This window comes from Sphaerodactylus townsendi, linkage group LG02, assembly GCF_021028975.2.
Source record: "Sphaerodactylus townsendi isolate TG3544 linkage group LG02, MPM_Stown_v2.3, whole genome shotgun sequence".
NCBI classification, from domain to species: domain Eukaryota; kingdom Metazoa; phylum Chordata; class Lepidosauria; order Squamata; family Sphaerodactylidae; genus Sphaerodactylus; species Sphaerodactylus townsendi.
This window is the reverse complement of record NC_059426.1, coordinates 106,753,264-106,778,643: the sequence shown is the minus strand read 5'-3', so window position 1 is coordinate 106,778,643 and position 25,380 is coordinate 106,753,264. Positions and strand designations below refer to the sequence as shown.

The 25,380-nt window shown below is 44.5% G+C and overlaps 1 protein-coding gene across 1 annotated transcript in view; it reads left to right on the top strand.

Moving 5' to 3' along the window:
• Positions 1–25,380, top strand: part of PAMR1 (peptidase domain containing associated with muscle regeneration 1) — a 67,947-nt gene that overhangs the window by 21,823 nt on the left and 20,744 nt on the right. Inside the window, 1 exon segment of the mRNA XM_048487145.1 lies at positions 1,800–1,907. Within this exon segment, the coding sequence (XP_048343102.1) occupies positions 1,800–1,907 (108 nt within the window).

Genomic DNA, 25,380 nt, shown 5'->3' with positions numbered 1-25,380 from the left:
TACTAGTGAACAGTTTTGTTTTGTTTTTTTCATTTTGAGGCTTCTGTTGCTGGACTTCAGTAAGAGTCTTTTCAGATCACTCACGGTGAACTTGTATCTTCACTGGCATTTCATAATTCTTAGTCCTATCTAGGTCAGAGCAAACAGTTCAATCTGAGGACCACATCAGAGTCTCTGGCTGATTTTGCACAGTAAAAATGCTCCGTTGTTGGCACGAGGAATGCCCCGGCGCAATGGGGAGTTTTGCACAGCTCCTGGAACTGCAGCATGTCTGCCACACTGTCACCCCAGAGCCACCCAACAGTAGTGGCTTTGCTACGGGACTTTCCAGAACTGCAAAAGTTGAGGACCTTTTTGAATGCTCCTCTGTTGCTCAGGTGGCTTCTGCTGCGGTGAAAACTCCTCAGCAGCAGAATGAGATCATTTTTCCTGCCGCTCTGGCCTGCTCCTCCAATGAATGGGCACCTCCCCCCCCCCTTTGCAGTGGAATAAAAAACACAGAGGGATAAACCTTGCAAAACCCTTGAGAAACCTTGCAAAAAAGCAGCATGTGAAGGTGCTGTGAATGGGAGGGTGGCGATTGCCTTGCACACGCAAGGAGTTTAGACAGGGGGATTGGAGTACTGTGATTCCCTCGCACATGCAGGGATTTTAGATGGGGGAGGGTGCCAATTCCCAGCACCTGTTTTGTGCAGAGTCATTTAAAACTAAATTGGTGAAAGTGAGTGGGGGGAACCGGGGCGGGGGTTATCTGTGCAGGAAAGGAGGTTATCTGTGTAGAAGACATTGCCAAAGACCTTGCAGTGCAAGTGGAGGAGAGGCAGGGAGCAGAGCAAAGTCAACAGCAGGGTAAAAAGCCCCATGGCAGCTGCGCTCCCGGATATAGCATGGGGCATTTTTACTGTGCAAAATCAATTTCTGATCTCTTTTGAGGGATCCAAGTTAGATGATGGCCCTTACTGTACTGTTTCCCTCATTATTAGACAGCATCCAACTTTGTCCTCAAAAGTGGGTGGAAATACTCTGCTTATCTGCTGGTCTTAGTGGCTCTTAAATGGCACTCAGTGCTTGAAGTAGTTAGGTGAGTGGCCAAGTCTTGAGTAGCTTGAGTGCCAGATGAAAAGTTCCATTGAATCAGATGTAGACCCTGAGCCACCACTTGCTTCTCTCTGCTCTAGTCTCTACTGAATTACAGCTCTGTGATGGTATAATTCATGTTCTCCTTGGACACTTTCGCACATGCAGAATAGTGCACATTCAATCCACTTTCACAATTGTTTTCAAGTGGATTTTGCTATTTTGCACAGTAAAATCCAGCTGCAAAGTGGATTGAAAGTGCATTATTCTGCCCATGCGAAAGTGCTCCTTCTCTGCTGTTCTATATCAGTTCTCCTAAAATCATAATGGACAATTCACAGCTGTATCACACAATCTCAATTTACTTGGGCAGCTAAGACCTTAGGGACCATATATGACTCATATGACATACATGGAGGGGTATCTGATGAAGAATTATATATTTAAGAAAGTTCAGTAATTCAGTTCCTAATAATCCATCATTGTCTTGTCTCTGAACAAATATTCCCTTCAGTAATCAGAAAGACTTGATTGGGCAGAAGACTGGGAAAGGAGAATATTTTCACAATGTATATTCTTACTATCTCATACCCCCTCCCAATACCGAGGAGTAAATTCATATTTCATGTGTACATTTCATTTGGGAAGGTGGATGTATAGAGATAAAGGGATGGAGATATGTGGAAGAAACTGAGAAGTCCTCCATATATTTATTTTTCCAGCTTGTTCTTCATCTCCATGTTTTCATGATGGAACCTGTGTTCTAGATAAAGTTGGTGGCTACAGGTGTGCTTGTCTAGCTGGCTATACTGGGAACCGCTGTGAAAGCTGTGAGTACATTCTATGTCTGTGAAAGTACATAAGTGTGATAAGAACTTCTGTTTCCATTGATTCAGCTACTGTTCCTTTTGGGTATAATACTGGTTGATAAAGGAGAATAATTGGATCACCATAATTATTATTTTTTAATCACAGTGCTTTGAGAGATGCTGGGGCTTACATGAATTTTACTGAAACACAGATTGAATTGTGTAACTTGCCATATTCATTTATAGGCCATTTTTTTCTGTCCTGTGGGTTGGGCTTTTCCTTGTACGTTTCACAAAGAAGGATAGAAAAAAGTCTATGAGGTGCTGCTCTTATAAGCTATACAGCTTGCTTTTTGCTCACTCATCCAGATGTTTTCCAGGGTCTGTAGCCTCCTTATAATAGAGGCTACATGACTGCATCTATCGAATTAGGTCCTCTTGCGATGGAGGTGAAGGGAAGCCATAAATACCACTTCCTGCTGACATTAATAATCTCTTGGTGAATTGTAGCAGGGAGCCTTCCCAAGCTCACCTGTTCAAAGCACCATGTTTCCTGGAAGTTCGACTGCATGTGGCAGTGGATATCCTAAACTCAAATTCACACAGTAGCAGATTGCAATAGGATATAGATAGGCACCATTCGGCAGTCTTATTTGGGGGATCTGGTACCCTACCTTATTCAGATAGGCTCCGCAAATGTGAATTGAAAAAGGTTGGCTCTCTATTCCACATGATTTTGGAATGCCTTTACTATCATTCTTATCACAATTTATGGGTTGCCCCTATTTTAATGAAATTTCTTTTTGCCAAAATAAAAGATAACATGGTCCTCTATTTGTTGATGGACAGAACCTAAGGGTTACAATGGCAGTGGCCAAGTATTTCTCCACCATATTTTCCTGCTCAAGGTCATTGGATCAAAGGAGCTTGAAAGAAGGAAAGAAAGGATTTGCGCATGATTCCAAACCTTTCATTTATTAAAAGCCATAGAACTAAATGCGATTTTGCTAATAAAATGTAAGAATACATCTCTCCACCCCTGCCCAAGGCAGCCCACTCAGAACCTGCCCAGCACCGAGACCAGTGGGGGAACCAAATGTGGGACTGCAGCCACCACCGACCTCTAAGCCGCCAACCCCACTCAGACCTGACTGCACAGGGAAGGGAAGGCTGGCCAAATGACGCCCATCGACCCCATCAGGAAACCGCCCACTCCTCCAGGCCCATTGCCAAAGGGGCAGCTAGCCACCTGGGTCGGGGGGGGGGGGCAAAGGCCAGATGAAGGCTCCTCCCTGCAAGGGGAGCCAGCCGAGCACCGTGACTCAGGGTGAGGAGGAAAGCAGGGTAGAGTGCCTACTTCCATGGGGCCATTGAAGCCAGCTCTCCTGCTGCACCCCGGACACCCCCAGCCTCCTCCTTCCCTTCCTTTCTCCCTCTGCAGGGGATGCCAGGCACTAGCCCAGGGAAGGCAGGCAGGCAGGGGGCTGCCATGGCCCAGCCGCCACTAAAGAGGAGTCACACCCTGGTGCCATACATGGCACTGCTGGAGGTGAGCGGCAGCCATCCCAGTGGTCCCTCACTTCCCACCTCCAGCAAGCCCACCTGGCCACCCTCCACCCCCAGCAGGCCCCCCCTGCCCATGGATAAGAGGATCCATAGGCAGGGCAAGCTCTCCCAGCCTCCCCCTACCCCCAGCAAGCCCCCTACCTCTGGATCAGAGTATCCATGGGCAGATCTAGCTCTCCCAGCCTCCCCCCATTCCAAACAAGATCAGAGGATCAGAGCAAGCTCCCACAGTTTATCCCCTCACCCCCAGCAAGATGGGTGCTGGATGCTTGTGGGGGAGCGCAAAATCAGTTCTTGCCTTGGGGTCCATTTTCTGTAGATACGCCACTATGGGCCTCTTACAGTTGAAAAATCTGGTCCAACAAAGTTTTTAATTACAAGGATAATGGAGGAGCAGGAGAATCTCTGAAAAGAACCAGCAACATATGCAGGAAAGACATATATAGGCAGGCAGGACGAAATAGGCAGGTGGAAATGTGTAGGCAGGGATGAGTGTAGGCAAGGATTAGTGACACTCCAACCGGCAAAGATTCTCAGTAGGGTGACGCACCTATTTGGCACCCAAGGTTATTGCCTAGGGTGCCAGAGGCAAGGGGTCACCAGAGGTTCCTCCAGTCCTGACACTACTGCCCTGCCCAGCTGTCTGCCTAGCAGCTCAGATTGTGCCCCAGCTAGCTGGCGAGCTTGGGACTCACTTGCCAACCAGTGTGGTGGGGAAAAGTGTGGGGAATGCTACCAGAACTCATATGTGACCCCACACCCAGGCAGTGCTCTAGGAACCATTTAATCTTTATGCTCTTTATTTCTAATATTTAGGAGATTCCAAAATGGTCTTCCATTTTGGCTACTTCTGGGTTCTGATGCTAGTCCCTCCCCGCCCCACCACACAATTTCCCTTATATCGCCACAAGGAAAGGGCAAGATACTTAAAAAAAAGAAGCTGAGATTTCAGAGAAACTATTATACCTATTGTTACAATGATATACTGACAAAATAATAGTCTAATGTCTTTTTAAAAAATAAATAAACAGCCACCAGTGGCAGAGGGAAGAATTGACTACCTCAAGGATAGTATCAGAAGAAATGGCTGCCTTGTAGTCAGGAAAATCCAAATTTCCCCATTCATGTGGTTGCCATCTAGGCTTTACAGCGATCTTTTCCAAAACATCTAAACAATGAATGTTTGAAAAAGATTAAAGTAAGAAAAACCATAGGAGATGCAGGAATGTACCATGATGCTGTAAAGAAGCAGGGGAAACCCCTGCTTCCCAATTGCATTAAGCAAAAGGGCAGATGACCCATGAAACAATAGCCTAGTTTGCAGACAGAGAACAAAGCAAAATATATTCAAACCCACCAGGAAAATACAGCAAATGCTACGCTCAGCAAAGGACAAGAGAGACCCTCTCACTTCTGCAGGAGTATATTGCATACCGTGTAGCTGTGGAAAGGTCTACAAACCATGTTTCCCCAAAAATAAGACAGTGTCTTATATTATTTTTTGCTCCCAAGATGCGCTATGTCTTATTTTCAGGGGATGTCTTATTTTTCCGCTCCACAGCTACATGCTCTGGTGTTCTGTTCAACAGGCATGTTTCCAAACAAAAACTTTGCAACGTCTTACTTTCAGGGGATGCTTTATATTTAGCACTTAAGCAAAACCTCTACTACGTCTTATTTTCAGAGGATGTCTTATTTTTTGGGAAACAGGGTAGGAACCACAAAACGCAGCATTCAGACCCGTATTAAGGAACACAAAAGACACTGTCGGCTTAACCATCCTGAAAAATCTGCAGTTGCAGAACATGTGTTAAACAAAACTAGACATAATATTTTATTTGAGAACACTGAAGTTCTGGACAATTCAGAAGCTTACTATGTCAGACTGCACAGGGAGGCCATTGAAATTCACAAACACCAGGACAACTTCAATAAGAAAGACGAGATGTTAAAAATTAGCAAAGCCTGGCTCCCAGTACTTAAAAAATGGACTGATAATCCCACCCGCAATACAATGCACTCAACCACACCTTTGCATAGCAAGTTCCACCCAAACACTTAATGATTGGTTCCCCACCCTGGGACATGGACAATATACCACACTAAACTTTCCCTTCTCACTTAGGCCGTTTCCGCACGAATGCGGAAGCGGCTGGGTCGGCGCATTTCGCGCCGACTCGGGATTCTGGGACCGTCGCGTGGGACGGTCCCAAACGGAGGATAATACAGAGCTGCCGTGGCGACAACCTGTCCCCAGGCCTCGGCGCGTCGCCGAAGCCTGAGGACACACTTGACCCCTGTGCACCTGCTCAGCGTCGTCAGGAGCAGGGGAGTCCCAGGCCTCGGCGACATACGCCCGAAACCGAAGAGATAGAAAGATAAGAAGGTGGAGGGCATGGCAGAAGCCGCGTTCATGCAGCGAGCGCCGAAGCCGGTGTTCAAGGGAAAGTCGCGCCTCCAGAAATGCCGACTTGGCGGTCGGAGGCGTATGCAGCGCTGTCTGGCTATGCCCCTGTCTTGAATGGCCTGGGGACAGCGTTTTTTGCCGTCCCAGGCATGCGCATATCCGCCCGTGCGGAAATGGCCTTAGACACAGTGTGAAACAGACTTTTCTCTGTGATACACCTTTGAAGATGCCAGCCACAGATGACGGCGAAACGTTAGGAACAAAATCCACCAGATCACGGCCACACAGCCCAGAAAACCCACCAGAACCAGTTGAATCCGGCCGTGAAAGCCTTCGACAATACAAAATATATTATTCATATTTACTGCAAAAGAAGAAACAGTTAATTTTTTAGTCAGATTTGAAGAAAGTAGCAGGAATCTGCAAGCATGAGTCATCCCCTAATTAATTTTATTTGCAAATCTTATTTATTCCCCGTTTTTTTCTCCAGTGGGGACTTCAGAATGACTTACATCATTCTCCTTGGTTTAATTTTATCCTCACAACAACCTGGGAAGTAAGTTAAGCTATGTGATTGGTTCCAGGTCACCGAATAAACGTCTATGGCAAAGTGGGGATTCAAACCTGTGTCTCTTCCATACTGGCTGTTACTCTTCCTGGAGGGTTGAACAATTCTTGAGTAGTGGGGTGCACACAGCACCACAGTGATTCCGGGTGCACACAGCACCCCAGTGATTCCAGGTGCACACAGCACCCCAGTGCTTCCAGAGGTGAAAGTCTTCGACAATACAATTCTTGAGTATTTCTAGAAAGTGGGAGGTTAGAAGACATCTCTGTAGGTCTTGCAATATCTATGTGACTTTTAATCATCTGCTGCTTTCCTGTGCCTTCTGGAGCTCTTTTAGATTGTATGAACAGTTGGCATTTGGATACCCAACTTTAATGGGACAAATCTCAGGGAATCTATTTTCTCCCTTATTAAAGAGAATTCTATTACCTTAATGGGCTGGCCTTTGTTGTTAAAGCAGATTTGCTGGGATAATTTTCAACCTAATTATCTCACCAGTACCAATTCTAGGGTTAAGGAAACTATTAGAAGCTACAGATGGTTCTCTCCCGTCTCCATTACAACAGCAGCCAGGCAATTACTTTGTCATTTATAATTCAGGAACGCTAAACAGGTGTTTAAAGGGCTTCAACCGGATGGTGATTTGCTGATACAGTTAATTAATACAACTAGATGTGAATTAGATAGTTGTTTATTCAGAATACATCTGGATCTATTTTGGTTCTGAAATGCAAGTTCTTAGGTGAATAGCAAAATAAAAATATCAAATAAAAAGTAGGTATGATAGAGAGAGAAAAAAGAAGAGTTTGGATTTATACCCCCCTTTCTCTCCTGTAAGGAGACTCAAAGGGGCTTTCAATCTCCTTCCCCCCCCCCCAACAAACACCCTGTGAGGTGGGTAGGGCTTAGAGAGCTCTGAAGAACTGTGACTAGCCCAGGGTCACCTAGCTGGCATGTGTTGGAGTGCAGAAGCTAAACTGGTTCACCAGATAAGCCTCCACAGCTCAAGTGACAGAGCGGGGAATCAAACCGAGTTCTCCAGATTAGAGTGCACCTGCTCTGAACCACTACATCATGCTGGCTCTTTTGTCTAAAAGTAAACTCAACAATACCCAGAAGGGAAAACTAAAAATGTCTGACAGACATCATGGTTTTCTAATCTGTGCTTCATTTCCCACACTGGAGCACTGGTTTGCCCCAATGGACAATTTTTCTTAAAACAGCTTTTCAGCTTGCATTTTAAGTGACTTAAATGACTGAAAATTTGAGTTTGGAACAGGAATCTTTCTGGTTAAAATGCACTTGTACTGCTCAAAACTTCATTAACCTGACCAGTCATCTCTCCCATCCAGCTTGCTCAGGGTGGTTATATTTCACTCTTATAATGTTTCTGTGTTGTTGTGATTAGAGTGTTGGACGAATATCTAGGACACTCAGGTTCAAATGCCTATTCTTCCTTGAAGCTAGCTGGCATGCACTTCCTCCATGCCTAACCCACCTCTTTGATTGGTTGAAAGGATAAACTTAAGGAAGGAAGGAAGAATGATGTACACTTGGGGAAAGGGTGGTATAAAAATATGCCAGATTAATAAATAAAATTAAATGATCCTCCTTTACCTACTATGACTGTGGAAATGGTAGGGCACTTAAAAATGTAGAAGAGATAACTAAAGCCAGGATCATCATCTTCTGTAGCTCAGGGGCTAGATCTTATTAATCAGGTTTCTCAAAGGCCATTTCCCCAGCTGTGATATCATTACTTCCCTTTTCAATATATGGTTTTATGAGCCCCGACAAATAGAAATTACTGGTCCATGGTTGCATGTACATTTCACGGAAAGTAGATATTCGAACTCAAGTCTCTAGTCTTGGTGCTACACTATAGCTACTACAAACTATATCACTACCCCTTTGTTTCATGAATTGATGGACAACCTCTTCAAGTCAGTTTTTATTTACCCTGGAAAACAGCAGTCTCAATAGAGGTGGGAAAGTTGGACTAATATCTTCAGGCTAAGTTGGATGCAGTTTACTGTTGAGGGAAACAGTACAGTAAGGCCACTTCTGCATGGCCCCAAAACAGTGCTCTAGGGACAGTAAAAACACCATCCCTAGGGTGCTGTTTGCACAGCTGCCTCTGCTGCAGCACAGCAGTGCCGTGCTCACCCCCTCAAACAGCGCGAAAACGCTGCTTTCAAAACACACTCCATGAGCGTGTTTTTTTGAAAAGTGGCTTTTCCCCGCCAGCACGGTGTGAAGGGCATTGGCATGAGAGTGCCGCTTTCAGGTGCTGCCTGTTTGCATGTGTTGTTTACCTTGTCTTCCCTCCAAGGCTCCAAGGGACATGCCCACACTGCCCTCTGGCTCCCGTGGGTCAGAGGGCAATGTGGGTGTGTCAGTTCCTCCCTCTGGAGCCTCCGGAGGGGAAGACAAAACCTTCACCTGGGCTCAGAAACTCCATGGTGAAGCTGCCTCTGTGGTTCCACAACAGCTTTGAGACCCACCCACAAGACCGTGCAAACAGTCCCATGGCTCCACCAGCACTAATTATGCCGGTGGACAGCCACTTCTGCCGCCGTGCAGAAACGGCCTATGAGTCATCTAGCTTGAATCCTTCAAAAGGGATAAGAGACTTTGATTTAATTGTTTGCCCACTCTACCTAGATAGGACTAAGAATTATGAAGGGAGGAACAATGAGGAAAGGAAGAGAGATTAATTTGATCACCCAGATAATAGATTAACTATAACGTGGCTGAGCAAATTAACAGCATTACATCATGTGAAAATTCAGCAGGTTCAACAATACCTGTTCTCAGAAATACTACCTCAGTGTCCCAAAAAACTGCCTCTCATGCAGATGAAAAAAACAAAGCAGCCCCATCCTCCGTGCAAAGGTGGCAATCCTTTTAAAGGAAAGATGTGTGCTACACTCACAACATTCCTTTACTGCTGTGCAGAGCAAGTCACACCATCCATTGTATAACATTCCACAGGCAAGAGAGTTCAAAAACTGTGGGAGTGATTTTAAGCAGCTCTATTTAAAAATAAGTTCTCTTGCTCAGTAGGGTTTATGAGCAACTTAGTATTGCTGTGTAACCATGCCAAATTCGAGCTCCCTGCATGACTGAAGGAACAATTCAGTTTTACAATTGAAATGCTCCCATCTGAATCATGGGTTACAGAATAAGGGAAAACAGACTCTTTAACAAGACAAAGCAGAATGGTTTGCCTAGACGTTTTCCTGACCCTGTTATTCTGAGCTCCCTTTCCTCCTGGGCTTTATACCTGAAGTTGTTTCTGGAGCTGGGGGAAGGGTGGGCATGGCATATAGAACTATTATGTTAGCTGATCTGAATTGCAGGGGGGAAAAATTCCTCTCCATCCCTGGATATGTCAATCAGACCCTGAATATAAACACAATGTTATGTTTCCAAACAGAATATTTTGTTTGCACTTTAACATAAATCCTCTTTACAAAGAATCTAGTTTGATACTTTAAGAACAGGAGTTCAATAACAAAAATTGTAATCTAATACATTTCTATCCTCTCTTGTTTCTTAAACGTTCTTACACATATACCAAGTACACGTATCTCCTTATCTGTGCTGTTTTGACTATGTAGAAGTAACTTGCCCTCACTCCTATCCTTTTAAATGTGTACTGTTGCTTCTCATGGGACTGAGCATTCTGGCTCAGTTGGCCTCCCATGGACTTGCTGGCTTTCGAAGTGAGGGACTCTGACCTCTTTTTGCTCTGAAACTTCCTGCTATCTTTGTTTAAAACAAAGCCCACCAAACTCAAGCTCTTGAGTAAATGTGGAGATCTTGTACTGAATAGGGAATTCATTGCTTGGATCCAACTTCTATTTCTTTTTAGTTTCTCACTCTCTGGTGCCAGCTGCATGATATTTATTCTGCTTCCTAATGAAGGCTGGTCCACCGAGTTGAGATGCAGTATGTGTTGCCATCACTATCAGTTTAAGATTATTCTTATGCCAGTCCTAGTTTTCTTGGAAAAGCCTGTGAAAGTGCTCTCTCTTTTTCTCCTGGGCAACACTATTAGACCCCTGCCTACTGTCAGCATCCAGTAAGGCAGTTCTTTAGGATTGCTTTGTCTTTTTTAACCGATTGATCTTTGCAAGGGCTTTCCTTGCAATCTCTTTCAGCATGACAAATACAAATATATGTTCTCTATAAAACAATGAAAATCAGATTTTTTAAAAAAAAATGGAGGAACAAACAGAAAAAGTCAAGGTTGGAAGAGTTTTTCAAAATGTTAAACAATATGGTTTACAGAAGTGCTTTTTCCCCAAAACATCTTTGTGCCCCATTATGTACCAACAGTACCATCTAGAAACTTTACATTGTGAATCTTTTCTTATGATAGGCCGTTTCCGCACGGGCGAAATATGACGTCGTGGAAACGGTAAAAGAACCGCCATAGCGAGAGCGTGCTTTTACGCGCAGGGCGCAGTCTTTATGGCCTTACGCTTCGCCAGAAACGCGTAAACGTGCGCCAAGGCGCTGTATCGGTCAGCAAACGCTTTAAACCACTCTTTTTTACATGGCGGCGCGCTCTGACGCCTTTTCTGCGTCGCGAACAGCCGCATAGAGGCACGCTCTTCAAAAGAATGAAGAACGCCAGGCGAAAACCAAGCTGGGTCACACTTTTCCCCCACATAATACGGCACCGCGTTTGTCCCTGGTGCTTTCCTGCATGGCCAAAGCACCTTCCAGACCCGTTCGCGCGGATGACAGTGGCACAGGAGGAGGCACTTTGAGCAGATGGGGGGGGCAGACGGGACATCAGGGCAGTCACGCTTGTCCATCGCGACTGCTGCGTGGGCATGACGTCGGGCCTGCCGCGGCCGAAGTCGCAGAAGCATAGCGTCACGCGAGCGCCCGCTTCATGAGCAGCTTTCCTTCAGTCGCGAACTGGTCACATTTCTCGCGGGCTATGGACGCGGGCATACATAGCTCAGCCTCTGTCAATATGAGCGGCTTTTTTCATTATCGTACCGCCAATTTGCGGCGATCGCCATCGCTGTCAGCTGCTTTTGGCGTCGCAAGGAACGGCCATAGATATTACCAGTGGCATTATATTGTGCCTATTGAATTTGGATTCATAAAACCCTAAATTATCACATCTGTATCTCAGGTCTGTGTCTGGAACAGTTCACGCTACAGTGAGCTCGTCACCCTCCTTATTGCCCTTTTCCTTCCTTGGAGAGTTTCGCCCGTTTTCAGCTGAGAGAACAAGGGTGATGCTTAAATCTTGTCGGCAACAGAAATTTTCCAACCTGAATACAATCACAGCTAGATAATGTCTCTAATGGTGTCTTGGCATTACTTTTTACACCATGAGGTAAATTGCTAAATTATCACATTACTAACTAGAAGGTAACTTTGTTTAAAAAGCAGACAGAATTACTGATACCATGGAAAGTAATATGTGCAACTTGAAATGTCATTAGGCAAACCTTGCTTTTATTGGCAGCAAAGATGGTTAAGTTGAAGCATTGGTTTGGAGTTAAGACAGGCAGAATGATACAGAGGAAAGAATAGAAATTCCATTCCTGTCTTTGCCACAAAATCATAATGTGACCTTGAATTAAGTCATGTGATGGCTTTTTCTCCTCCATATGGGAGGAGGAGAGAATAATAGAAATGTGCATGATTTATATAGTGGCTGAGATAATTATGGGTTTTATCCAGAGCCTTAAATATTGTTGCCAGGAAAAGTGATGTGTTTGCAGCAAATCTGAAGGAAGCACCACTTATTTTAGATCTGTGCTCATTGATGCTTTAATTAGAATATTCAATCTTGTTCTGAGCACAGTTAAGCAATTCAGGAAAAAAAACCCTACCGTACAAATTACTACATTTTTAACTAGGAGCTCATATATAATTCCAAACTGATTCAGATTCAGAGCCAGAGCACAGATTACAGACACTAGGGCAGTAGGGCAGGGACATACTGGCCATTGTAACCCCAGGAAATGTTCTGATGGGCTTTTCTTCCCTCTTGGGCTGATGTCCTGGGAAGTAGAGCGATGTCAGCCCAACAAAGTGGCTCCTGGAGATCCAGGAGAGCCCCAGGAGAGCCATGCCTGATTCAGGGAAAACTGCTCCCAGTTGGACAAGCCTCTGCTTGTCTGGAGAAGGTGGCTCCTGGGTTTGCTGAGCTGTGCCTGGCCTGGGCAAGCTGGATCCTGACCGAGGAAGGTGGTTCCTCAATCTAGACGATCCAGGTGCAGGACCCAGTAGACCTGCAAGGCTTGCTGGTTCCTTATTAGGGTTGCCAGTTTCAGATTGGGAAATACCTGGAGATTTTGGGGGTGGAACCTGAGGAGGGCAGGGCTTGGGGAAGAGAGATTCAATGGGGTACCATTCCATACATTCTACCTTCCAAAATGGTCATTTTCTCCAGATGAACTGATCTCTGTTGCCTGGGGATCAGTTGTAATAATGGGAGATCTCCAGCCACCACCTGGAGGTTGACAACTTTATTCCTTCTCAATTTTACTCTTTTTCCTTCCCAACTTGGTGGGAATGGGGCCTAGATGGTTTTGGGTCAGGGTTCTTTTCCAGAGCCATTTGACCTTCCTCATTTGCTACCACACTAGGGGAATGATGCCAAGATGCCAACATTGCTTTATTATCTTGACTTCTTCCATCATCAATTGAAATGCGTATGTAGGTGCTAACCAATTCCAGCCCATTTAGCTTGAGCAAAGCTGCTGTATTCCACTATGTGGAAAATGGCTTAACTATCATGTCATCTACTTCATGATATTGATTGAACTCAAGCTACATGTACTGTATATACTCGCGTATAAGCTGAGTTTTTCAGCCCTGTTTTAAGGCTGAAAATGCCTCCCTGGAAGCTTATAGGCGAGCGTCACTGCTTACCAACTGGCTCTTCAGGCCTCTACCAAGGGGGGGCATGGCGGACGACCTCCCTGGCTGTACAAACGGCTTGTTGCCTGCCTCTACCCTAGGGTGAAGGGGAACCCTGGCTGGCTGGGCTTCCTCTAACCCTGGAGGCAGAGGGTGCTCCTTATTTGGGCAGTGACTCCCCTGATGTCATTGTTGCCCAAATAAGTGGGCTCCCTCACACCTCCCCACTGGGTTTGAGGGAAGCCCAGGCGGCCGAGGTGGAGAGGGGCCCCTACTGGCAGTGACTCCTGATGTCATTGCCTGGGGCAAATAAGGAGCTCCTCCACTCTCCTGGTTGCCTGGGCTTCCTCAAAGCCAGCCGGAGGTGGAGGGACCTACTTATTTGAGCAATGACTATCCAGGAAGTCACACTACCAAATAGCGCGGAGCTCCCTCTGCCTCCCAGCTTCTCACCTTCTGCTTATACGCAAGTTGTAACTTAAAAGGGGCACCACCCTGACTGGGGAACACAGACACAGACAGAAATAATAAACTGGAGCGGTTTATAAGATGAACAAAAACTGAAGACTTTAATTGCTGGCTAACAGAGGCTTCTCAGATAAACTGGAGAGGAAATAAGCGTATTGGTTTCAGAGAGAGTTTGCTTAAGCTAGCGGTTTGCTGACATAAGACTGTTTCTGCTTAAAGCAGATTTACAGAAGAGCCAAAACTTATTTCTTGAGATGTTACCTCACAGACACTAGATCCGTGGTGGTGAACCTTTGGCACTCCAGATGTTATGGACTACAATTCCCATCAGCCCCTGCCAGCATAGCCAATTGGCCATTAATGCAGCAAGGGCCTGATAGAATGACTCCATAACATCTGGAGTGCTGGAGGTGCCCTACCGGCACCTCGATGGCTCTCTCGTTCCCACACACACCCTTTCTGCGTTCATATACCCCAAGTCTAAGTCTGGTAGGACTGGCATAATACTCAGCTACCTTCACCCTGCCTATCAGTCCCCTACTCAGGCCTAAAATGCCCCCTTCTTAGGACTGGACTTCTGGCAGGACTGGGTTTAGAACAGAGGCAGGACAGACTATTCTCTGGGCAGGCTAGCTGCCAGGCACCTGGCGGCAGTTCACACTCCTGCCAAGACTCAAGAGCTCTTCCATTCACCCTCCCTCAAGCCTCAGTCAGGTGAAATCCCTTCTCTCTGTCAAGGCGGCAGGCTGCACCCAACTCTGCTCTCTGCTCTCTGACAGCCTCCGATTAGCACTGCCTTCACTCTCAGTGCTGTAATCATACTAGCTCCCCTAGCTTTTGCCCAGCGTTATGGACCTTTCCAACCCAATCAGGTGGGTTTCTCTACTTGAAGCCTTTTTTTTCTCTTTCAACATTTGCTAAGACCTTCTCCTTGGCTGCCCATGTACGCCAGCCCTTCCAGGGATGGGAGCAGAGTACCAAGTTACACAGAATCAATCGTTCTCCTCCCAGGTTTTGGTAGTAAAATTAGGTGCCTTGGCTTATACACGAGTTGGCTTATACACGAGTATATATGGTAATGTGTTTCCGTCAGCAGTAGAGGAGGGATGACAACTTTCTATACCATTCAATGAAAGATTCTGTTCATATTGTTTGAATCAAGTGGAAACTCTTACTCATATGATCTTCTTCTGTCCTAAATATGAGAGCATCAGATATTTGCTACCACAATAAATAAAACACTAATTTGTTCAGCCAATTCAAGAATTGCTCTACTTCTAAACAGTAAAAAGCCAGAGATACTGAAAAAGATTGCAAAATTTCTTCTGCAAGTGATTGGAACACATACTTAAGAATAACAGAGGAGAAGCTGATCCTGTTTTAATACTCATATATTTGTATATTTACCCTTTTATTTTTTTATGCCTAATGAAGGTCATAAGTTGGAGTTGATACTGATTGGCAATAGCATGTTGTGAGTCCCAATGCTAAATATTTACAGGATTGGATGGGCAAAATCTGATAGTGTAAAAGGCATTCCTGGTTATTGCTGATTCTAGTATTTCACTCTTGACAAATGTTAAAATCAGGAATGCATTCAGAAAGCAGCAGGAGCACCTAAGGAAGCAGGAAAGGGGGAGAAAGTATTTTTCTGCAGCTAGGCTACTCCCTTTAACCTTTAAAATCCACTGTGTGAGACCTGTGCTTCAGATTATTTTCAATGTGTGGTAGACCAGGTAGCAGATTTGGAGGTTCAAATCTGCTTCCTATTCTTGACTTCCTTGGTGGTTGGAACCTTTCTTAGTGGATGACCCTGCTTAGCTTCTTAGAGTGACCCTGCTTAACTTCTGAAATTTGATGACATTGATCTAACATGGGCCATCCAAGTCAGGGCATATTAATGTTTGAGAAATGAAGAATGATCATTTTAATTCAGCCTGATTTTATGTACAAATCAGATCAATACTACAGTAAAATGAGTTATTCAAATAACTAGAAAGATTGTATCCAAAGAGAAAGATTTCTAAGGACTGGAACAATGCTGATAAAGATCAAATGGTTAGTTGTAAGCAAAAGCCTCCAAGTTGCCTCCAGATGAATACATCAGAGCTGCTGATCCAAGCATACTTTCGCATGGATACTGTCTCATTTGCAGACGCATGGAGCTGGAAAACATCAGGGTGGGTTCCACTTGGTTGAAAAGGCATGAAAAGATTTTCATTGCAGCTGGGATTAGATCATTGCTTTATTCTAATGATTCCTGGCTGAGGGGAATAATAGAAGAAAAGATGCTTTGTTCATGCCGGGGTACATAAACAGGGGTTTAACTCTACTGATAAAATCATAACAGAAGGACTGGGAGTCCCCTTGATGTTGATGGTAGGAATAAAAATCTTATACACACAGGCAAAGACAGACCTTGTAAAGTGTGTGGAAGTAGCTGCATTCCAAGACAGGGACTGTGTGTTGAAAACATTTCTGCTACACTTGGAATATATTTAGGTTTGTTGGTCTTTGACTTGAGGCTTGAAGATGTAAATGGGAGAAGCCTTCACTTACTGCATATTTTGTAAATTATCCCCTCATGGTCCCCCATTTTGGCACTGTGCATACGTTTCCTGTGCCCCCCCCCCCAACATGGGAGATACTGCTAGCCACTGGTGAAAGAGAGGGGGTTGTTGAGCGTATGCACAGTAGGTGGTATTACAAGTTGGGGGACATCTGAAAACATGTACAAAGGAAACTAATAATAGCAGCAGATAAAATGGGCAAACTGAAACAGTTTACAATGGCAACTTCTAGGTTAAAAAATTAACTGGGATTTATTCATCCATACCTTTGGATCTCTAGAAGTATAGAGTTGGAAGGGCATAAAGGTCATCTAGTCCCTCTGGTTAATGCAAGATCATTCTAGAGTAGGGGTAGGGAACCTGCGGCTCTCCAGATGTTCAGGAACTACAATTCCCATCAGCCTCTGTCAGCATGGCCAATTGGCCATGCTGGTAGGGGCTGGTGGGAATTGTAGTTCCTGAACATCTGGAGAACCACAGGTTCCCTACCCCTGTTCTAGAGCATCCCCGACAAGTGTTTGTGCAGCCACTGCTTGAAGACTGCCAGAGAACAGGAGCTCACCAACTCCTTAGGTAGCTGATTCCCCTGTTGAACTACTCTTACTGTAAATAAGGAAATTTCCCTAATATCTAGCTGGTACCATTCTGCTGTAATTTAAACACACTATTTCAAGTGGTAGCCTCTGTTGCCAAAAAGAACAACCCCCTGCCCTCCTCAAAGTGACAGCCATTCAAATACTTAAAGAGAACAATCATGTCCCCCTCAACGTTCTCATCTCCAGACTGAACCTTCCCAAGTTCCTCAACGTTTCTTCACAGGGCTTGATCTCCACTCCCCATTATCCTTGTCATTCTCCTCTGCACCTGCTCTGTTATGTCCACATTATTTTCAAAGTGAAATCTTCAAAACTACACACAGTACTCCAGGTGCAACCTGATCAGTGCAGTGTAAGTGGGACTATGGCATCTTGCAGTTTGGATGTTATGCTCCATTGATACATCCCAAGATCACATTAGCCTTTTTTTGTCATTGCATCATGCTGGCTGCTCATATTTAACTTACAGTCCTCCCGTACATACACTGCTTCCCAGAATTGTATCCCCCACCCAATGTATGATCCTCATTTTTGTTACCCACATGTACAACTCAATTTTTTTGTTGTTGAATTGCATCTTGTTCAAATTTGTCTACTTTTCCAGTGTGTTTGGATTTTGTTGAATTTTGTATTTTCTGCTGTGTTCTCTACTTTCACTTTGCTGTCACGTGCAAATTTAATGAGTGGTCCCTTTACCCCTCATCCAGATTATTTATGAAAATACTGAAAAGTACTTGGCCTACAACCAAGCCCTGTGGTACTCCACTGGAGATCTCCCTCCATTCAGATGAAATGCCATTGACAACTAATGTTTGAGTTCAGTTCCCCAACCAATTCCCTATCCACCTATCTATTCTAGAGTCAAGTCCGTAGTCTTCTAGTTTAACCTTCAGAACATCATGGGGAACTCTGTCAAAAGCTTTACTGAAATCCAGGTAAACAACATTGTCACATTTCTTCAATCCAGTAAGCTTGTCACTTGATTAAAGAAGGAAATGAGGTTAGGGACAAATCTATGTTGACTTTCCCCAATGACCAAGTTGTCCTTCAGGGGTTCACAGATTGATCCCTTTAAAATCTGCTCATGGATCTTCCCTGGAACAGACCGACTGGCCTGTGGTTTCCTCAATCATCCCTCCTCCCTCCAGTCTGGAAGATGATGGGAAAAGGCTCTGCAACTTTCTATAAAATTCTTTGGGCATTCTCTGGTTCATACCATCTGGCTCTAGGGATTTGTACCCATTCAGTGGAGGCAGGTGCTTTAAACTACCTCTCTGTCCATGTCAGTCAGCAGACTGGACCCCATGTCTTGCCTACTACCATCTCTAGATTAGCCCATTCTCTTCTTCAGGGAAAAAAACCTGAAGCAAAATAGGCATTGAATCTTTCTGGTTTCTCTGGCGTTTCTGCACATTTTCAACCGCGGCAGGAGTTCTGTGCGTGGAGATTCGAGCTGCTGCCATGGCGTCACGAGGCAGCGAGGAGCGACAGTAAGGCAGAGGTCCGCGAAGGGCTCCCGCCCGCCGGTGTCGCTCCTGCATTATTAAGCCAGCCGAGCGTGGCCGCCACGCTGCCCTCCAGCCTGGAGGTCGGAGGACAGTGTGAAGGCGGGCCTCGCTGGCCTGAGCGAGGAAGAAAATCTTCCGGCGCGGTTAAGCGCAGCATCTTCCGCAGGAAAGACGATCTTCCTCTAACAACAACCCTTTAAAGGGTTGTTGTTGCAGAGCGACTTAATGGCCTCTCGCGAGGAGGGAAGAAGGCATCAGGTCACCCGCTTCTCTGCGTTGCAGCAGCGGCGCCCTCTTGGTGACCTGGGGAGGCGCCTTTTTTGGCGCCCCCAGGCCGTCGTAAACGGGCCGTGCAGATACGGCCTCTGTCTTTTCTTGAATCTTTTCAGCTTTCTCTCTTTCTCCATTTTTACCCAACAGAAGGAGGATCAGCTTACTAGGAGCTTTGCCCTCTCTGACTGCTGACCTAGCAAGCAGTGCCAGATTTATATGAAGAGAGACTCTAGGCTATTCCACTTGTGAGCTCCCTCCCAATCCCCCACCCTTATGACTAGAGGAAGATGGAAGTGTGTTTTAAACAAAACTGAGTAAAATCAAGCATGATGACAAGGGTTTTTAATTATGCAGTTCATAATTCCTCCTCTAAAGGTTGCAAAATATTATTGTTAAGTACAATAATGATTTAACATTACTGAAGGGTTGTTTAGAGACTGCAGTGTGTTATGAGAAAGGCCTATGACAGTGTCAAAAATATTATATACCTTGGTTGGAGGCCTCCTAGATTTTGAGGCTCTAGGCTTCAGCCTGTAAAGTCTAAAATTAAATCCGGCACTGTTAGCAACCCGTGGATACTCGTCTTTAGAGGTATATTCTTGCCTCCATTTTTGGACATCCCCCCCCCCCTTTGCTCATAATGGAGTTTTCTGTCTATCTACATTGGCTTCTTGGATCCCCTACCATATTTCCTTCATTCCAGTCATGGGAATCGTCCCACTGAGTCTGTATACTGCCTACAAAATCATATCCCTCTGTCTGCATTAGAAGCTCAAGTTCTTCATTCTTATTGCCCAAGCTTTGGGCATTTGTACATAGATACCTGAATCCCTGCCCTGTCAGCTGTATTTGATCCAGCCCTCCCAGATGCAACCACTGGGATATTTAGGGTGGGGCAAGCCAGGGCGTGAGCCTTGGGCACTACTTGCCTAAGGGCACCCAGGGCACCCTTTTGCAAAGCAGGAAGCTGTGGCGCTCCTGTGCCCCACCAGCTTCTTCCACGCACCACTTCTCAGAGAGTTGGTCTACCCACCGTTAAGAAGCAGTGAGTAGACCTAACCACCATGGAGGCCAGGTCTACAAGTTCTTGTACATGACATGAGCTGGTCTACCCACAGTTGAAAGGAGTAGGTAGACCTGGCAGCCAAAGAGTTAGTCTTCCAAGAGGGGGAATACCTATTGGTGGGGGCTCAATTTCAGTGCTTGCATGCTAGTAGACTGTCATCCAGAAAGCCTACTCCATGGTTGCTGAATCCAAATTGTTTCTGCTGCCACTACAAACAGAACCAAAATGTTCCCATCATGTTCCCCTTCCTCTTACAAAAATGATCAAAGAGAATACCTGCATCCCCATTCTCTTCAGCTTCCTCCTGAGAGCTTCATAGTCAAACTTAATGCTTTTGATGATGTTCAGGACCAGGTTGTTGGTTTCCACATGGACCATCACAAATGGGTAATGATCTGTAGGTTTGATCAGTTTGGGGAATCTAGTCTACAATATCTTTCACTTTCTCCCCTGGCAAGCAACACCTCTTTGGTCAGACCTGGTCACATGATGCTCCATCCTCCTCAGTGGGGAGTCACCTGTGACCAACATTTGTCTTTTCCTCCCAGCACTATATCTTCATATCCATATGTCCTTCTCACTTTGTCTTTCTTGTGTTTGTGATTTTTCCACTGACAGTGTTTCTGACTGCTGCCACTGTAAGAGCCAGGAACTGATTCCTGCATTCTCATTTGATGCCTTTGGGATCATGGTATAGAACTCTGAGGACTCTCATTAGGGCAGTCAACCTTGCTGTTCTCCCTTTGATCTGTCCCCTATTCCGAGGCATGGCATCGGTGCTTATGTTAATGAATTCCTCCTATTCCTTAATCTCATGGAGACTAGTAACCCTTTCAGGTTCTGAATCTTCTCCTCTAATAGCCATATCAACTCATTTCTGACAAGTGAAGTTCATCTTGTCCTCAGGAAGGGGGGGGGTATGGCATACTGTCTGCAGGTGACTGGAAATGGACCATGAACATTCATTATGCTCTTCTGAGTGGATTCCTTTCCCCTAGAACCATGGTGGCGAACCTTTGGCACTCCAGATGTTGTGGACTACAATTCCCATCAGCCTCTGCCAGCATGACCAATTGGCCATGCTGGAAGGAGCTGATGGGAATTGTAGTCCATAACATCTGGAGTGCCAAAGGTTCGCCATCACTGCCCTAGAAATACCTAACCTGAAACTTACAGACCTGACCAAATGTCTACCTAGGTCAAAAGCAGTAACAAGGAGCAGCAGTGGCGTAGTGGTTAAGAGCAGGTGCATTCTAATCAGGAGAAACCGGGTTTGATTCCCTGCTCTGCCACCTGAGATGTGGAGGCTTATCTGGGGAATTCAGATTAGCCTGTGCACTCCCACACATGCCAGCTGGGTGACCTTGGGCTAGTCACAGCTTCTTGGAGCTCTCTCAGCCCCACCCACCTCACAGGGTGTTTGTTGTGAGGGGGGAAGGGCAAGGAGATTGTAAGCCCCTTTGAGTCTCCTACAGGACAGAAAGGGGGATATAAATTCAAACTCTTCCTCTTCTTCCTCTTCTTCCTCTTCTCATTAACATCATATTTTCTTTCACATCTGAAATTGCCATTAGTTATAACAATTGGCAGCTTCAGAAGCACCATGCACAATCACAATGAAGCCCATTTTTATTTACATCAATAGTGTATCCAAAAATTGATGTTAGCAAATAAACTCACAATAAATCAACTTTTTAGAAGTTCTTTTCTACCAGATTTAATAAACATAAGTGTTGTCTCTGAAGCCACATTAAAAGATAAGATATATCATGGGAAATATTATTGATGGTGTTTTGGTGAATGAGATTCAGCTATATATTATGCAACAGTGAATAATGGTACGGAAAGAGAGAAGCAAAAGATAAGTCTATTTTATGTATGAAGGAAAGTGATGGGACAGGTGCAAAGAATGGGACTCAAGTAGGGTGAATAGGAAAATATTCAGTGGAGGAAAAATGTGGTTTGAAGCAGGTAATCCAATCTTCCCACAGCAGAATGAGTATGGAAAGTATTTCTAAGTGGTAGATAATTCAGAAATGAGGAATATTGTCTAGAAGTAATTGGAGGAAAAGGAGAACAAAAATCTACAGTGTGTTATTAATAGTGGAACATTCAACTTAGAAATTCAGACACTCTGTCTTCAGTCTAGACTTTCCTAGTGTTCTAAAAATACTGGAGACTTTTAATATGCTTCATACAAGGCATATTGGTAGGAAAAATCAAGAATGGCATTGGATCATTATACCAATCATGGATTTACTGGGTAACCTTGATGCACATGTGACTTGTAGAATTACAAACATGGTGTCACCTGGTCAACATTTCAGCTAGATATGCTTCAAGATTTCAGTTTATACCTTGATAAAATCTATATTGTCAAGTTTTGAAGAGGCAGGATGGATCAAGACTTTGTGCAGCTGTCAAAGCAGGAATAGTTGTTTAGAAAATTACGTTCATAGGAGTGGTTGTGAAACTTTCAAGGAAAACAAAGATTATCAGAGGACAGATAAATCTGAGCATAGAGATCTGCTTCAGAGGGGAATGTCAGGAGATCTTTCTTTAATATATAGCAAAGTCATTTTTACGCTCTGCCAAGCTGTTTCCTGCCTTCCATCATCTAGTGAAATAATTCGGACTAAAGAGGTTGCCTGTTCTGGTTTCTGGCCTAAAAAGAACTTTGAGCATGATCTACTCTGAAGCTTTTTGCAGGCTGCATTGCAGCACATGAACAGTATCTGATGGTTCATGTCCTTTGTATATTGCATTTTAGGGGATTTGCTGCAAGGATATTTCACAGAGATTAACTATGTGCAGCGGCGAAGCTCCCACGGATACATTCGGGGACAAATGCCCTGGGCGCTTCCCGTGGGAGTCAAATGGGAGGTGCAAAATCACCTGCTCATCCCCTGCCCCCTTGTCCTCCTCCGTCATCCTCCTCTTCCTTGTCTGTTCTCGCTGTTTCTCTCTCTATAAAAAACTCATTCAGCTTTATTTATTTTTATTTATTTATTTATTATGCTTCATGAGGCTGCATTATGGTCACATCCCGATCGGAGGGCTCCGGGCGGTGAACAGCAAAATCAGAGACAACAGGAGCAAATTACACATACAATATAAATACATAGGCTCCATCTCATGTCAACAATAAAATAACCTAAAATAAACTAAAACCAGCGAAAACAGATTAATACATAAAAAAAGCAGGCGTCCAACCTCAGATTTAAAAACCTACCCCCAGAAGAGGGATCGGTAGGCCCCTCAATATGAGGGGACCCTGATGTAACAGCCCCGAAAAACAAGGGGCAATAGGGAGCAGTAGGGGGCACCACATTAGCGGCCGGACACTCCAAAGGCCCGGTGGAACAACACAGTCTTACAGGCCCTGCGGAACTCACCCAGGTCCCGCAGGGCCCGGACAGCTGGAGGAAGGGTGTTCCACCAGGCCGGGGCCAGTGCTGTAAAAGTCCTGGCCCGCGTGGAGGCCAGCCGCATCATCGAGGGGCCAGGGATCACCAGCAAGTTGGCCTCTGCAGATCGCAGAGGCCGAGTAGGGACATATGGGGTGATGCGGTCCCGAAGCTTGGTACTTATGTCTCCACTATCAGCAAACCTTTCAAGTTATGGTGAGTCCCAATTTCATTTTACACAGTTTCCCAGCATTCTCATGGCATCTGAAAATCACTATCTTGTAATTTGCCCTCATCCCTTTCTGCCCCTCCGAAAGGATATTTCCTCCAAACTGTCCCCCAGAGCCTGCATGCAAATGAGCCTTCTTCTCATTGGCTCCTACTTTCTGTTTTACATAAGCCATATAGTTAAAAAAAATTATGCATGTATATGTATGTGATGTAAATGTTGCATACTTGATTCCACTTGAAAAATATTTATCTTTAAACCTTCCAGTCTCCCCCCTTGCTATTTTAGTTGCCTGTGGCTATTTTGTTTTTGGTATAGCTTTTGGCATATAATTTTATAATACCGTGTCTCTCAAAGTGAGTGCATAATGTGGTTTTTCACTATAGAGGAATGAATTTCAGATACATAATAGCTAAGGAGTGCAAGTTATGGCACCTTTGTATAGTAGATTCTGCATTGCACTCCACTGAAGTCTGTCCTCTCTCTGAACCCCCCTTTCTCAGGTTTTTCCCAGTCTGGAGCAGATAATCCTAGATCTGCACAATGTAGGATGTTTTAATAATAGCTATATCTTCAATGTTTGTAATGTCTAAATTGTAAACAAAGGAGCCTAGAAGAAAGAGCAGGGGATACAAACACATAGCTGTTCGTAATTTCTCTGCATTTGGGATTGTAGAGAGTGATGTGTTGGAATGCTTGGAGTAAACTTCCCACAGTAAACTCCCTGAGGTTCAACAAAAATGCATAGAGGCCAAAATCTGATGTTGGCATTGATATTCAGAGGTTTACTGCCTCTGAACATGGAAGTTCTGCACAGTTTCAGCACTCAAGACAGATTTTTCAAGAGCAAGTCAACAAAGTAGATTCTGAGTTTGTGCCCAAGCAGCCCATAGCATCTTCTGGCCTTGGCTACCCAGGCTGATGAATGCTCACCATATAAATTCAGAAGAATACATAAGCCCTCTTTCTGTCTCTGTCTCTGTCTCTGTCTCTGTCTCTCTCTCTGGGAAGAACCAGAGTCATTCAGGGGTTGCTTTGGACTGCTGCACCCTTAGCAATTAGATGACGAATCTGCAGTGCTTGGAGTTCTTGTAGATACAAGTGTGAAATAGGCATTCAGAGGAAGAGATCATGTGTGACATTATATGCAAATACTTTTAATAGAATCCCAATGACTGCAATGATGATTGGGAGGGAGTGGAGTAGTGTTTAATTCTTCTCATTGTTTTCTTTCTTTATCTTCTCTCCCTGCTGTTTTCCCTATCACAGTACACATGTTTACCTTCCAAACATGTAACATAACTGCCATTTAGAAACAAGTGACTGATGGGGTGGTGGAGTTGCTGTCATGAATTGCCACCTTGGAGCTTCATTATTCCAAATCACCTGCTTCCAAAGCTGCTTAGAAGAAGTGACTATCAGGATTTTATTACATATTGATCATAAGCAAAATTTCAATTGCTTTATAATACAAGCTGATTTGGCAGAATGCTATCTTGGACTAGTAGCCTCACTTCCATTTTATCTTCCATATGAACAGCTATTCGCCTAGATATAATAGAGAAATTAAACATCATGTGTAAAAATACTCAAAGAGTCTCACTAATTTCCTGATGGAAGTTTCAGTCCTTTGAGTATTATACATATGCATTGCTGTAATTTTAACTGTTGTTTTCTGTTTAACTAGGGCATTGTAATGCATTTTTTAGGAATTAGATGTTCTACAAATTATGTTGGGACAAGTCAGTTGAATTGTCTGTACAACAGTGCTTCTGTGTGAAGGTACTGCATGAACTTTTCCCTGTCAGATTTTCTTCTGTTGCTTTTCTTCTTTCCTGTCACAGTGAATCTTACCTTTAACCATGTTGCCCAGGAATCACCCTACTGGAGTTACATGTCAAGAACTAATGAAGGCTCTGTGAGGAAAGGGACTGAA